Source organism: Capsicum annuum, chromosome 9, assembly GCF_002878395.1.
Source record: "Capsicum annuum cultivar UCD-10X-F1 chromosome 9, UCD10Xv1.1, whole genome shotgun sequence".
Lineage (NCBI taxonomy): Eukaryota > Viridiplantae > Streptophyta > Magnoliopsida > Solanales > Solanaceae > Capsicum > Capsicum annuum.
Genome location: NC_061119.1, coordinates 214,306,947 through 214,321,656, shown reverse-complemented (window position 1 = coordinate 214,321,656; position 14,710 = coordinate 214,306,947). Strand labels below are relative to the sequence as shown.

At 39.6% G+C, this 14,710-nt stretch overlaps 1 protein-coding gene and 2 pseudogenes across 1 annotated transcript; 2 read left to right on the top strand and 1 right to left on the bottom strand.

Annotated features, from left to right (window-relative positions):
- Nucleotides 1–1,240: 1,240 nt before the first annotated feature.
- Nucleotides 1,241–3,163, top strand: LOC107841143 (annotated as a pseudogene).
- A 2,441-nt stretch (nucleotides 3,164–5,604) lies between these two features.
- Nucleotides 5,605–7,771, top strand: LOC124887199. The gene is made up of 3 exons (XM_047396397.1): nucleotides 5,605–6,262; nucleotides 6,599–7,030; nucleotides 7,743–7,771. The coding sequence occupies exons 1-3, from the start codon at nucleotides 5,605–5,607 to the stop codon at nucleotides 7,769–7,771; spliced, it is 1,119 nt and encodes a 372-aa protein (XP_047252353.1).
- Nucleotides 7,772–8,147: 376 nt separating this feature from the next.
- On the bottom strand, nucleotides 8,148–9,176 carry LOC124887246 (annotated as a pseudogene).
- Nucleotides 9,177–14,710: the final 5,534 nt, after the last annotated feature.

Sequence of the window (14,710 nt, the reverse complement as noted above, 5' to 3'; positions counted from 1 at the left end):
AAAGAGATCACATCTCCTTGCAAGTCACACGTTGTTTGAAGCCGGTCAGGTAATTTATTAGTCTTTATCAACTTTAAGGAGCATTTGGCCTCTTTATATGATCTCCGTCAATCCTCTCCTCTTCAGCTAGCTTCTGGGTTGAGCTAGACCTAAGGTCCATCAGTGTCGTCCCACATCAGTGGGTTTAAAGGGTCCTTGGTCTCCTTATATGGTCTTGGGCAATCCTCCCCTCTTGAGCTAGCTTTTGAGGTTGAGTTAGGCCCAAGGTCCATTTCATTATCATGGTATCAGAGCCAGGCCCACCCAGTTCATTGTTTCTGATGTTGGGCCCCCCGTCTTATATTGTCCACACTCCAGATGTCCAACCCGGGGCGTGCGGGGGGTGTTGGATTCCCACATTGGTGGGTATAAAGGGTCCTTGGTCTCCTTATATGGTCTTGGAAAATCCTCCCCTCTTGAGCTGAGATTGAGTTAAACCCAGGTCCATTTCTTTATCAGTGTCACGGAGCGGCTAACGAGTCACACCGCATTCTACAGTTGCTATGCCAGTGCTCAATGGTCATTACTGACAGGGAAAGAGCCATCCTTAATGCTACCTAAACGATCGTTGAAAGGCTTAAGAGAGGTCAGGAAGGACAAATCAAAGAGAAGGGTGGTTTATAGATCAGTATGACCTTTAGCGTGAAGTGGTCGGGTTCACTCCTCGAGGAAGGCATTCAGTGTATTCTGCAAAACTCAGTAGCTTTATCTTATTCAGTGTGTGAAAATATTTAACTCCCAAAAAAATATTACGGTGCGGAACCCATTGACTAAAAATCCTGGCTCCGCTTTGCTTGCTTAGTAATGTTTTCTTAGGATGATGTTTGGATCTATCCTAAATACAGACTTATACTATATATCTATGTTGCTGGAACTCTTTAAAAAGGTAGTCACACCTATGTCTAATCCTCAAAAATTACACAAATTTTGAAGGATCTGTTGTTTCGGGTATAGAATCTACATGTTTGCAAAACCACTTCAACACATGTTCAAGATTATATCAAGAACAATCATGAAGTTTTTCAACACCTTCAACACAAGTTTAATATGAATTATCAAAGAAGTGTGTTACTTTTTTTTTTTTTTTAAGAAATAAGATGAAACAGAATAAGAACCAAGTCCTCCTAATTCACGGAGTGTGCTTAAGGAATTAATTCCCCTCAAGTACCCGAGGTTGTGGAATTTTTCCTCCCAAGATAAAATGGTTCACAATTCGACGGTAGCGGTACCTCAAACTATCGAATTTATAAAACACACTCAACAGCAGCTTGATCATAATGAATTTTTGGAAGTAGAAGAGTGTTTATAATTCTGAAAAATTTTCGTTACTACCTGTGGAAAAAATGCAGGTATTCATAGCCATCAAGTGCCTCTTACAAAAGGAAGCAATGGTTCATCGGAAAGGTGTATCCCTTTATGTTTAGTAATGCTTTTCACCAATGGGGTTTACACCATGAAGTGATTGTGCCTTCAAATTTTCAAGCACACATTCTCCACAGACGTATAAATAAATGACTTAGAGGCTCTTTCGTTTGACTGCAGATACTGAGTTCAGGAACACAGGATTAGAAAGGTCAGAGGTCTTAGCAAAGGATTTGGAATGGTTTAGACAGCAAGGTCATGCCATCCCGGAGCCGTTAAATCCTGGTGTCACCTATGCTCGTTACTTAGAGGAGCTATCAGAAAAGGATCCTCAAGCATTTATTTGCCATTTTTACAACACCTATTTTGCGCATTCAGCTGGAGGTCGCATGATTGGGAGAAAGGTCAGTAATGTCTTCTTTGAAGTGTTCGTTTTATTCTACGTTGTACTTGTGGTATATAAAGCTAGACTTTCATCATAGAAATATGGAACGAGCTAAATTCTAAGTTATTTTAAGTCATAATTTGAAGGGTATCCGAGGACACCCATGGGTGTGGCTTAGTAGTCAATGAAGTGGGAGGATAAATATGACGAGGTTCAAATCCGAGCAGTGGAAAAAAGAAACACTAGTCGGTTCATTCTGTTTACCTAACCTTTGCTAGGTAGAGTTACCCCATACCTGTGCTGGTGAGAGTTAGCAGGTACTCGGTGGAATAACCAAAGTGAGCACAATCTAGACTCCGCACCGCCATCGTAAATCTTTTTCTCTTTGAAGGGTATCCTAGGCAACTTATGTGGAGAACATGGTTGTAAACTTAATTATTACACCATAGTTTGACACTAAGTTGCTCGGACTCTCCAAAATGTTGCTGCTCCCGTGTCAAATCCTTTAAAAATACAGCATTTTTGAAGGATCGGACACGCATCCGAGCAACATGGGTTTCACATGGATGTGAGGGTGGATAGTTTAGTTCATACCACAACAATACGCCTCTGTCACAAACAACTTAGTTCATTGGTCTTAGAATTTTCTGAATTACATTTTTCTCCTTCTTACTATATTGCCGTTCGATCCCTTTTACTCGTTATTACTTCAACTTTGATGGATAGTTGAAATATTACTAGTTCCTTTCTTTATCATCACTTTGTCGTAACATCAACATTGTAAAAATGAGAATTTCAGTATTCATCCGTGTTAAAAATGTCCGGCAGACGATAAATTCAGATTAGAAGAAATGTAACATTGGAGTAATCCTACACTGTCGATACAACTTCCTTTGTTGAACTAGTGCTGTCGTACAAGTTGTCGCCCTATTGCATTTTTTCTTTTCCTTCTTAGACCTACAGACATTAAAGGAAAAACGGTAACCAGTTACTGTCAACAATCTTGCTTCTTCTTGCTTTATAGGTAGCTGAATAGATACTCGACAAGAAAGAGCTGGAATTCTACAAATGGGACAGCGACCTTTCTCAGCTGCTGCAGAATGTTAGAGCTAAGCTGAACAAAGTTGCAGAAGTATAATCCTATCAACTTTTTAAAACTATTATCATATTCTTTTACATAACTTGTTATTATCAACTTAACATGATCCATTTTCATCAATGCTTTTGCGCAGAACTGGACTAGAGAAGAGAAGAACCATTGTCTGGAAGAGACAGAGAAGTCATTCAAGTTCTCCGGGGCCATCCTCCGATTGATATTCTCTTGATGCACTACTTCACACTTTGTTTCCTTGTTAACTTGTACATCACGGATGTTCGAAACCTGCAAATTTCTGTGAATAGTCGTGTTTCTTCTCGCGTTTAATTCTGTCAATGGTGTATAATAACTTGATTATAATTCAAGTGTTACATCATTACTCAATTCTCAATGTTGCTGATACTTAAACTATGGGCTATCCAGCCTCATAGAAACTTAATTGAAGGTGTAAAAGTAGAAAACTGACGTGTTCTATGTTGCTTGTACTCTCCAAAAAAGATGCCGTACCCGTGTCAAATCCTTCAAAAATGAACATTTTGAAGGAACTGACACACACACATTGACATTTTTGAAGAGCAACATAGCCAGTTTGAACCTTCTATTAGCAAAAACTTCAACATACGAAATCCTCCCTCAATTGGACACCATTCTAGGCCACGACAAGCATTTGGCTTCAGCTTCAGCACCTCGAAGTTAGGCCAATGGCCTATGATGTTCAAGTCCTCCCATGCTAGACGAGTTCCAACCAGCTTTAACTTCTTGAGCTTTGTTGGAAATTGTGTTGCACTAGGTACACAAACGGTCAATTTGTGTGATCTTGAACTCCAGTGACTTACGTGATAACGATCAACTGTAATACTCAATGTTTCTAGCTGAGGCAGATCAACAATTTCGCGGAAGTCCATAACTTCTTCACGCATCTGATAGTCATAGACGTGCCCCCGAATACATAATTTCTTAATGTTTTGAATCCTGGACAGGAATTTTTTAGTGCAACAATAAGGAAGCAAGCCCGAAACAGGCTGTATGTTTGACCAAACCAGGTTCCTCTCTCCATCAATGGATGAACTCGGAGGATCCGGCAAATAAAAGCTTCTGAGTTTCAGGTGTCTCAGTTGCTTTATTTCCCAAGTTAGTTCTGGAAACTTTATAAATGAGTGAACTGACCCTTGAACAATGAAAGTTTGTAGATTCAATAATTTGCGAATTCCTCGAGCCGTGGCGGAGCCACCTTGTGGTTAGGGGGTTCATCCAAAGCCCCTTCGATGGAAAATCATACTATTTATACATGATTAAAATTATTTTTTATGCATATATAGGTGATGTTGAACCCTCTTCGGCTAGTTCGTGTGCTTACTTTTTCGATTTTGAACCCCCTTAGTAAATATTCTAGTTCCGCCATTGCGGCTCGAGGTATGCCAAAAGATGTGTGAGTCAAAGAGGATAGGTACCTCAACAAAAAGAGAGAAAGTAGCTGCAGTGGAAAACCGAGAAGTACATCGAGCTCATGTCGAAGACTCTAATTAAATTCAAATGACCAAGCTCTAAATTGGAATTAGTACTGAGAGAGGTGCTAGTCAATCGACAGCCCGACAGCCCACAAGAGGAACTGTTTCTGTTTTATCATTTCTGATAAACAAAAAGTTTTGGGTTTGTGCTTCTCTCAAGCATAACTCATTGATGAAGCATAAAGAAAATTGTATTACCTTTAATGGAGGTTGAAAAGTGAAATTGCGTCTGCTAGCAAGTTGCACAAAATAAGTTGTACATATGAAAAAAACAGTTCGAGTTTAAAGAAAAGGAATGACAACTCCAATAAGTTGACCTTGGGATGACAAAATCCCCGGTTCTGATTTCTAATTTTTTAACATTCTGAATCCCCAAAATAACCTCCTTCGTGCAACAACGTGGAGACAAGTATGAAATAGTTTGTAAGTTTGAAAAATCCAAGTGTCTTTCTTTGTCAACAGATCCACTTGGGCAATCTGGCAAATAAAATCTGTCCCAAGAGTTCAATCGCTACTGATATCCTTCTGAATCAAAACCACATGAAGAGGAATTTTCTGCTCTTCATGAAAAGATTAGTCCCCTGGAAGTAGTTGCCAAGAACTTTGAGAAAAACAATGTTTCGGGGGAAATGACAGATTTGGAACTACAGCTAAAGAATGATGAGGCAGTGCTAGCAAACATACTACAAAAGAGTTTAAAGGGTAAGAGATATTTAATTGTATTGGACGACATGTGGAAAAGTGAAGCATGGGATGCCTTGAGACTATATTTTCCAAGTGAAAACAAGGGGAGTGGAATATTATCGATGACCCGTAACACTGAAGTAGCTCGCAATGCAGGTACAGAGAATCTTTCTTTGCAGATGGATTTAATGGGTCCGGATGAGAGTTGGAACCTTTTTAAAAGTATAGCATTTGCAAATGAACCATTACCATCTGAGTTCGAGACTATTGGGAAGCAAATTGCAGAGAAGTATCACGGGTTACCACTAACTATTGCCGTGATTGCTGGGCTTCTCAAATCTAAAAGGGATATAGAAGACTCAGAATATGTTGCTAAAGATGTCAAGGCATTTTTCACAAATGATCCTGACAAACAATGTTCACATGTGCTTGGGTTGAGTTACGATCACTTGACTAGCGATCTAAAAGCACGTCTTCTGCATTTCGGGAAGACAGTGAGATACCAGTGAAGAATTTTGATGAGATCATGGATGGCTGAGGGGTTCCTGAAGTTGGAAAATGATTTGGAAGGAGAAGCTGAGAAGTGTTTGCAAGAGCTTGTCAATAGATGTCTAGTCCTCGTCTGCAAGAAAAGTCTAGATGGAACAAGAATTAGATCATGTAAGGTTCATGATCTAATATATGACCTGTGCGTGAGAGAAATTCAAAAGGAGAACATTTTTATCATGAACGACATTGTGCTTGGCGTATCCGATTTGGAATGTAGATATCTCAGTATGCAAAAAATGCAGCCCTTTAAACGCGTGACTGGTGATGAAATTGATTATCGCCGCTATGGTCTTTATAGGGCTGGTGATGAAATTGATTATTGTCGCTATGGTCTTTATAGGTCTCTTCTTACCCCTGCACATCATCAGTTGAGAGATCATGACCACAACGATCTTTGGAAACGAACCCGTTCTATTTTCTCTTTTCTTCTTAGGGATTCATATTTTATTCTCAAATCAGAGCTTATTCATTTCAAATTACTCAAAGTCTTGGAGTTGAGACACATAGAGATTGATAATTTCCCTCTACAGATACTAAACCTCATCTGGTTGAGTTACCTATCATTGCAATGCGATGAAAATTTAGACATTCCTCAAGAAATTTGCAGGTTATGGAATCTGCAGATGTTCATTGTTCAAGGTAGTCACATGGGTGTTTCAGTTATAACAATAACTTTTCCTGAGGAACCTTAGGGACTAATGCAATTAAGGCATCTCAAAGCGAAGAGAGTTTATCTGCCAAGTCCCTCAAGCGTAACTGCTGACAAAGGGAGTCGCATGGCTTTTCCAAACATACAAACTATTTCTTACTTGTATCCACGTTGTTGCACGATCGAGGTTATTTTGGGGACTCAGAATGTTAAAGAATTAGGAATCTGTGGATATGAGATTGACTCTAATGGGCTTCTCAACTATCTTGTCCATCTGCAGCAACTTTAAACATTGAGTTTTATACTTTGCTTTAACCTTTTGCCAGCAAGTGCAAAAGCTTTTCCAGCAACACTCAAGAAGCTGAAGTTAAGACTTACTTCATTAAGGTGGTCGTACTTGGACATCATAGCTGAGTTGCCTAACCTTGAGGTGCTGAAGCTGATGACTAGTGCTTGTGATGGTGAAGAATGGCATCCAAATGTTAGGGGATTTGCTCGATTGAAGCTTTTGTTAATTGAAAATAATGATCTCAAGTACTGGAAAGCCACAAATGACAATTTTCCTGTCCTTGAGCGCCTCATGATTAGAAGTTGCCAAAAATTAAAAGATATACCTATTGAGTTTGCAGATATACACACACTACAGCTGATTCAGTTAAGAAAGTGTCCTCCCGAACTTGGGGAATCTGCTGCACGGATTCAGAAAGAACAAGAAGACCTCGGAAACAACCTTGTGGATGTCCGTATCTCCGATCCATGTAAGTGTGTATATATATATATATATATATAGTATTTATCAAGTCTACACTCTGTTTCTCATTTACACAAGTCACATCATATGGTTGTTAGAATTTAAGCTTTCTAAATTTGAGCACATTTGGTATCCATCAAATACTTAACAAACTCTAATTGTTAAATTTTACACAGTTGTGAAAAAGAAAATTTAATATGAACTCACTTTTTGAGGTGTTCTTTTTGCAATTTTCATTTTTTTTTCTATTTTGTTTATTGCAAGATATGGTGTCACTTGTTATGCATAAATAATCTAAATAAAATGGCCGCTAATTCCCTTATTTTGATCTGTAGCTGATGTGTTGGTGTTTGAAGTATCGTGGTCGCGTGCAAAATGATTTATATATCATATTGCATAAACTTTCCGAAACTGAATGCAGAATCCTCTGTTAAAACTTTTCTAAGTCAAAGAGGAAGAACTCAAGTCGATTACATCTCACATATCCCCGTATGATTTGCTCAAGATGCTTTATTGACGATCCATAATTTAGAGTCAACGGATTCAAAATATTTGTCACACTTTTAAATATTGTCACATGTGTGTTCCTGTGTGTGTCAGTGTTTGTGTGTGTGTTCTCACATGAAGTTGAGTTGAAAGATGTGAGTTTGGTTTAACACGCTCTAAATTTGCATCTGAATAATGTGACTTTTCTACTGACTCTTTTTGTTTCTTCTCAGTGAAGGAGAGTGATTATGATTTAGAATAATATTTTTGAGGAGTTCAAGAGCAGAAGGATTGAACCCTTGGGATTGTTAATAGAACTTTATTGAAAGGAAGAAAGGCTAAGGTTTACAATATAATCTGAAAAGCCTTAAACTAACTAAACAAAAGTAGGCTATATATACATAGCCAATAACCTAAAGGTCCATAAACTAAAGGCCCAATAACATATGGGCTAACATCCCCCCTCAAACTCACAATGCAACAGCAATAAGCATTGAGAGTTTGTCACACAAAAAACGAAATCGAGACGCCGACTGAGCCTTCGTAAAAAGGTCAGCAATCTGCAAAGACGATGGAACAAAAGGAAGCGATATGGTCCCGAGCTGTAAATGATGACGGGTGAAGTGACAATCAATCTCAATGTGCTTCGTACGCTCATGGAAGACAGAATTCTTTGCAATTTGTACCGCACTTTTGTTATCACAATGCAGGGGAGTAGGCATAGAAATGTGAACCCCCATATCTGCAAGAAGCCAACGTAACCAAATAATCTCACATGTAGTCACAGCCATAGCACGATACTCAGCCTCCGTGGAAGATCTAGAGACAACATCTTGTTTCTTGCTCTTCCACGAGATTAAAGAGTCTCCAAGAAACACACAAAAACCAGTGGTGGATTTACGATCATTGCGATCTCCATCCCAATCAGCATCACTATAGGCTCACAACTCGAGAGATGACGTCGAGGGAAACAAGAGATTCTGAAACTGAGTGCCACGAAGATACCTTAGAATACGAAGTACAGCTCCCCAGTGCACAGAAGTAGGAGCAGTAACAAACTGGCTAACAACATGAACTGCATGTGCTATATCTGGACGAGTAACCGTAAGATAAACCAAACTACCCACAATAGTCCGATAAAGACTCGGATCTGATAATGGAACACCATCACTAGGAGAGTAACGTGCATTGGTTTCAAGGGGAGTATCTACAGTCCTGTTGTCAGAAAGACGCGCCCGTGTAAACAAGTCAGATATATACTTAGTCTGAGAAAGAAAATACCCTTTCTTAGACTGAGCCACCTCAATACCCAGAAAATAACGCAGCAAGCCCAAGTCCTTCATTGCAAATCGATGAGCCAAATCATACTTCAATAACTCAATACCACTATGATCATCACCAGTAATAATCATATCATCTACATATAAGGACAATAGAATTCGCCCTGCACTTGTACATCTAACAAACAATGCTGAATCATGGTTACTCGGGACAAATCCAAGGGAAGCAATAACAGTGGAGAATTTCTCAAACCAAGCACGAGGGGCTTGTTTGAGACCATATAAAGCTTTTCGAAGCCGACAAACTTCACCTGGCTGGTGGTCAATACCTGGGGGAGGAGTCATATAAACTTCCTCGTGGAGATCACCATTCAGAAAAGCATTCTTGACATCCATCTGAAATATCTTCCACTGTCGAACGGATGCAACAGCAATCATAGTGCGAACAGTCGTCATCTTTGCTACGGGGGAAAAAGTCTCCTCATAATCCATACCATATTGTTGTGAATACCCTTTTGCCACAAGTCTTGCCTTGTATCGCTCAACAGACCCATCAGATTTTGTTTTTATCTTATACACCCATCGACAACCAATCGCATGCTTACCAGGTGGGAGAGTAACCAAATCCCATGTATGTGTATGATGAAGAGCAGCAAGTTCCTCGGCCATAGCATTCTGCCAAAGAGGATCAGACACAGCCTCTCTATACGACTCAGGTTCAGACAAATGATGTATGTTTGCAATAAAGGAAGCAAATGAGGCTGAATATGTAGAATAGTAAAAATCTGGCAGTTTGGTGGACTTACAAGGTCGAGTAGACCTCCTCAGAGGTGGTGGGTCTCCAGTCTCAACAGTCGAAGGAGCAGACTCAGGCACAGGCGAGGCTGAAGCACTATCAGGTGGCACACCAGATGGCATGGATGAATCCGGAACTGGAACCTCTATGTCAATCCCAAAGGGATCAATAAGCCGAATATCTGACTTTGTCACATCATGGGTTTTAGCTGGAATGGAATAAAAAGGAATATGTTCCAAAAAAGTGACATGTCGTGAAACATATAATTTCTGACTTACAGGATCATAGCAACGATAGCCTTTTTGTCCAATACCATACCCCAAAAACACACATATAGCTGATTTTGACCCTAACTTATTTCGTTCAACATGAGGACGAAGAACAAAGCAAGTACATCCAAAAACTCGTAATGCAGAATAATTCGGCGGGTGACCATATAGTTTCTCAAACGGAGACATCCCTGAAGTCAATGCAGTAGGAATACGATTAATCACATATACAGCAGTTAGAACTGCTTCTCCCCAAAAAATACTAGGAACCTCTGCAGACAAAAGTAAAGAGCGTGCTGTCTCAACAATATGACGATGTTTTCTTTCTGCCAGACCGTTCTGCTCAGGAGTGTCGGTACAAGATGACTGGTGTATGGTACCATCAGAGGCAAGTAACTGAGTGAAGTCATTAGAGGTATATTCACCCCCTAAGTCACACCTGAAACACTTTATCACAGCCGAATGTTGTGTTTTAACAAGGGCTCTAAAGTTGTTGTAAATGCCAAAGAAATCAGATCTGCGTTTCATAAGATACACCCAGGTATAACGAGTATAGTCATCTATAAACGAAACATAATAGGTCGATCCACCCTTAGTGGATACTGGCGCTGGTCCCCATACATCAGAATGAATAATGTCAAAAGAAGCAACAGAATAAGACACACTTTTATTAAACGGTAAGGCAGAAAATTTTGCCAGTTTACAACCACTACAATCTGAAATATCACTAGTGTTCACATGACCCAAAGCACCACTAGAGACCAAAAAACGTAAACGTGAAACTGACACATGTCCTAATCTGGAATGCCAAAGATAAAACTGAGAAGACAAAGGACTAAAACGAAAAGAAGATAAATCTATGCTAGAGGCAGCAACTACAGACACTTTGAGATTCTCCAAGACATAGAGTTCCCCCAACCTACGGCCGATCCCAATCACCCTCTGAGTGTGTTGGTCCTGTATAACACAAACAGAATCAGAAAAAAACACCCAATTACCAGCCTTACACAACTGACTGACCGAAACAAGATTTAAAGCAAGTTTGGGAATGTAATAAACATCAGAGAGGACAATGTGAGGGGTAGTAACAGAACCAACACCCTCGACTGACATAGGTACAGCACTCGCGGACATAACAGAGATTGGTGAAATGGGTGACAAAGAACCAAACGATGACAAATGAGGGGACATGTGATGAGACGCACCAGAATCCAATATCCACAAGGAGGAAGGAATACCTGAGGTACTAGAAGAAACTGAACCCGAATGAGACATAGATGCTGACATGGCCGTAGGATTAGAAACGAAGAACTGTCTGATTTGTTCGAAAACCTGGGGATCCAACGCAGAAGGTGGCATAGTGCTAACAGACTCAACATCTACAGATGGTGCAGCAGCAGCGAACTGTGGAGGACGAGATGACCACGGAGGAGCACCAGAGGAGCGTGACGGAGACTTTTGCTGCCCATATTTCTGTTGCTGCCCAGATTGAGGCTGTTTGACCTTGTTAAGTAACAACGGACACTGAGCCTTCCAATGATTTTTCTGTTTGCAGAATGCACACTCATCAAATGCAACTTTAGGAGATTGTCGAGTCTGAGTACGGGGTGGCCTAGACTGATCAGTTGAAGCAGCAAACACGACAGGAGTAGTAGTTACTTTAGACCCTTTATCCACTTGAGACTTGATACGAGTCTCCTCTGCAATCAGTTCATGAACCACAGAATCAACAGTAGGGAGGGGAGATCGATGAAGGATTGTTCCACGTAGGCCCTCAAAGTCAGAACGGAGTGCCATCAAAAACTGAACCAAGCGTTGCTCTTCCCGTCTAGCAATGTACGGCCCAAAACCTTTTAACTCTGCAGATTCAGTAAGTGCCAATTGATCCCACAAATCCGACATGGCAGCATAAAAATCTTAAATACTGAGATCATGCTGTTGAAGAGCACGGATATCATACTCCAACTGGTACTGCTTAGCAAAATTAGACTGAGTGTACAGTCTTTCCAAATGATCCCAGACCTCCTTTGCTGTGTCATACTTAGCCAATTGCATACCAATTGACTGAGTTACAGAATTGTTAATCCAAGTGATAATCTTGGAGTTATTAGTTTCCCATAAGTCCACCAACAAATCAAAATTTTCAGTATTATCATCGATAGGTCTTGGTTTTACTCCAGTGATATAACCCCACATATTCTTCCCACGAAGAAAATTCTTCATGACATAACTCCAATAGGCATAGTTCTTACCATCTAATTGAGTACTAATGGACTGGAGAGAATCATCCTTTCCAGTCATTGTAAACACAGCAACACACAAACAATTCAAAAAACAAGAAGATGCAAAACCCTAGGTTGAACAATTCCGAACGAACAACAATGGCAGCAAGCAAAAGAACGAAAGACGAACAATACCAGACAGCAAACGAAGACAGCAACAAATCAATCCAACCAAAAACCCAACGAAAACAGCAAACGAATACAGCAGCACCTCAAAAAAAAAAAAAAAAATTCAGGGCTCCGCCCCGAACCCCGGACGGGGGCGCGCTGCCCCCCGTACCCCCCAGCGAACTCACCGCGGAGTTCGATCCGCGCAGTAGGTGCCTGCTACAAAATCTTCAACCAACAAATCAAAGGACATGGATCGAACTAGCTTTGATACCATGTTAATAGAACTTTATTGAAAGGAAGAAAGGCTAAGGTTTACAATATAATCTGAAAAGCCTGAAACTAACTAAACAAAAGTAGGCTATATATACATAGCCAATAACCTAAAGGTCCATAAACTAAAGGCCCAATAACATATGGGCTAACAGGGATTTCATTTCGGTTCCTTTGTCGCAAATTACCGGTTTCAAGCAATGTGTGGCTTCCAAGGAGGTATGATTTCTTTTGTATTGTAACATATTTTTGAGTTGATAGAACTTTCAGTTGGGCGTTACTAAAGTTTTGAGTTCATGAGCTCACAATGTAAACACACGATCGCACACTCATCTTAGGTGGTAATGTTATTTATTAAAAGAACGGAAATTGCATTTATATGGTGATTCTCTTGTTTTACTTTTTTACTGTTGATGTTCCGTTAGCGGCACAGCTAGCAGACATGATACCAAAAAGTTTAAATGGGAAGTGTACTTCATTGTTGATGGGTTCCATGGATTGATCCATGTGAGAGTTCGAACCTTTTTAAGAGTAAAGCATTTGGTACCCCTGAATTATGACCAAATTTGCTACAACACACTCCAACTTTACGGGGGTCCTATTAGCCCCCCCTCCCCCAAACTAAAGTTTAGCATATTTTTGTCATCCCTTTTAGCTGACGTGGGGCCTTTGAAGTGGGCCCAGTGTTGTAGCAACTTTAGCCATAGTTCGAGGGGATACTGGATGCTTATCTCTTAAATAGTGCGGTGTTTATAAATAAAGCATTACCATCTGAATTTGAGACTATCGGGAAGCAGATTATAGACAAATGTCACCTCGGTTGTTGGGATTTTGTTTAATCTAAAGATATTGGAAGATTTGAAACATGTTGCTGAAGATGTTAAGTCATTTGCAGCGGATGATCCTGATGAACGACGATTACATGTCTAAATCTATCTAGAATTCAATTAAAAAAGTGGGAAATAGTCTGATAACTGATGGATCATAAAATGGTTCACTGTAACATTGGTTTCATTTGCCTTATAGATCACAGTTGGCTGTAACTTTGTTGGTTGGTTAGCTTCTCAGTTAGTAGGTTAGTGAGTGAGTGGAGTGAGCTCAATGAGCTGGAAAATAGAATGTTCTAGAAGGAGTTGGTTATTAGATATTTTTTGTATCACTTTCTCATCCTATATAAGGCACAACATGTCACATATCTCAGATTGTAACTTTTACTCCATATTATAATATTCAGAAAAATGACAAAAATGGAAAAGTCCAATCAGCAGGAATACGTTTAGTCAATGTCAATATAGCTGGTGGTTTTCGCTGGGACCGCGCACCTGGAAGAAGCTTTAGTGTACTGAGCAACCCTTTTTAATGACAACATAGCTTTTACTCAAGTACTGTAAGATATTTCTATAACGAATCGATAGCAAAGAGTATGTACTTACAATGCACCATAGGTTCTGTTTAGGTGGACACATGCAGAAATGATAGTTGAAAAGAAACTTACACTTATAACTTCAGGTAGAATAAAATCTCCAAACAGTGCAAAAGCATTGCAACAAATATTTTGAGAAAAGAATACAAGAAACACAAATGTGAATAACAATCCTTATGGAGCTATTTGATGCTTATTGTGCATCTTCGCGTACACCGCATGCTCCCCAGAGCCCAATTGCGGGATCGCACTGGTATGTTGTGTTGCTGCTGTAATACTTGTGACGACCTATTAAATGAATTGTGTTGCTTTAGTGTTTGGGACAGAACATATAAGCGAAACATAAACATCTCAAATTTGTCCAGTTTGAGATACCTTAATTGCATAGTCCACAAATTTTCTCAGTAAAGAGAACTATACTCGTGCCACCAAAAATAAAATGTTGTTGAAGTATTGAGTTATTTGCTGTTATTTTCTTTTTTAGTTTAGTAATTTTATTTCTGAAATTCAGTTATCTAAGTTGATATAGAATAAGATTTATTAGTATCCTAGTTGAAGTTAGAATAGGATTCTATTAGTTTCCTAGTTAGAAATAGAATAGGATTCTTTTGTCTATTTATATTCTCAGATGTGGATGACTAAATAAGAAGAATATTTTTTTATCCTCAAATATTTTCTTCTTCTCTGTGTTCTGTAGAACAACAATTGGTATCAGAGCCAATTTCTTGAGGGATCCGTGAGAGAGAAGACCCCAAAAATAACCCTGTGTA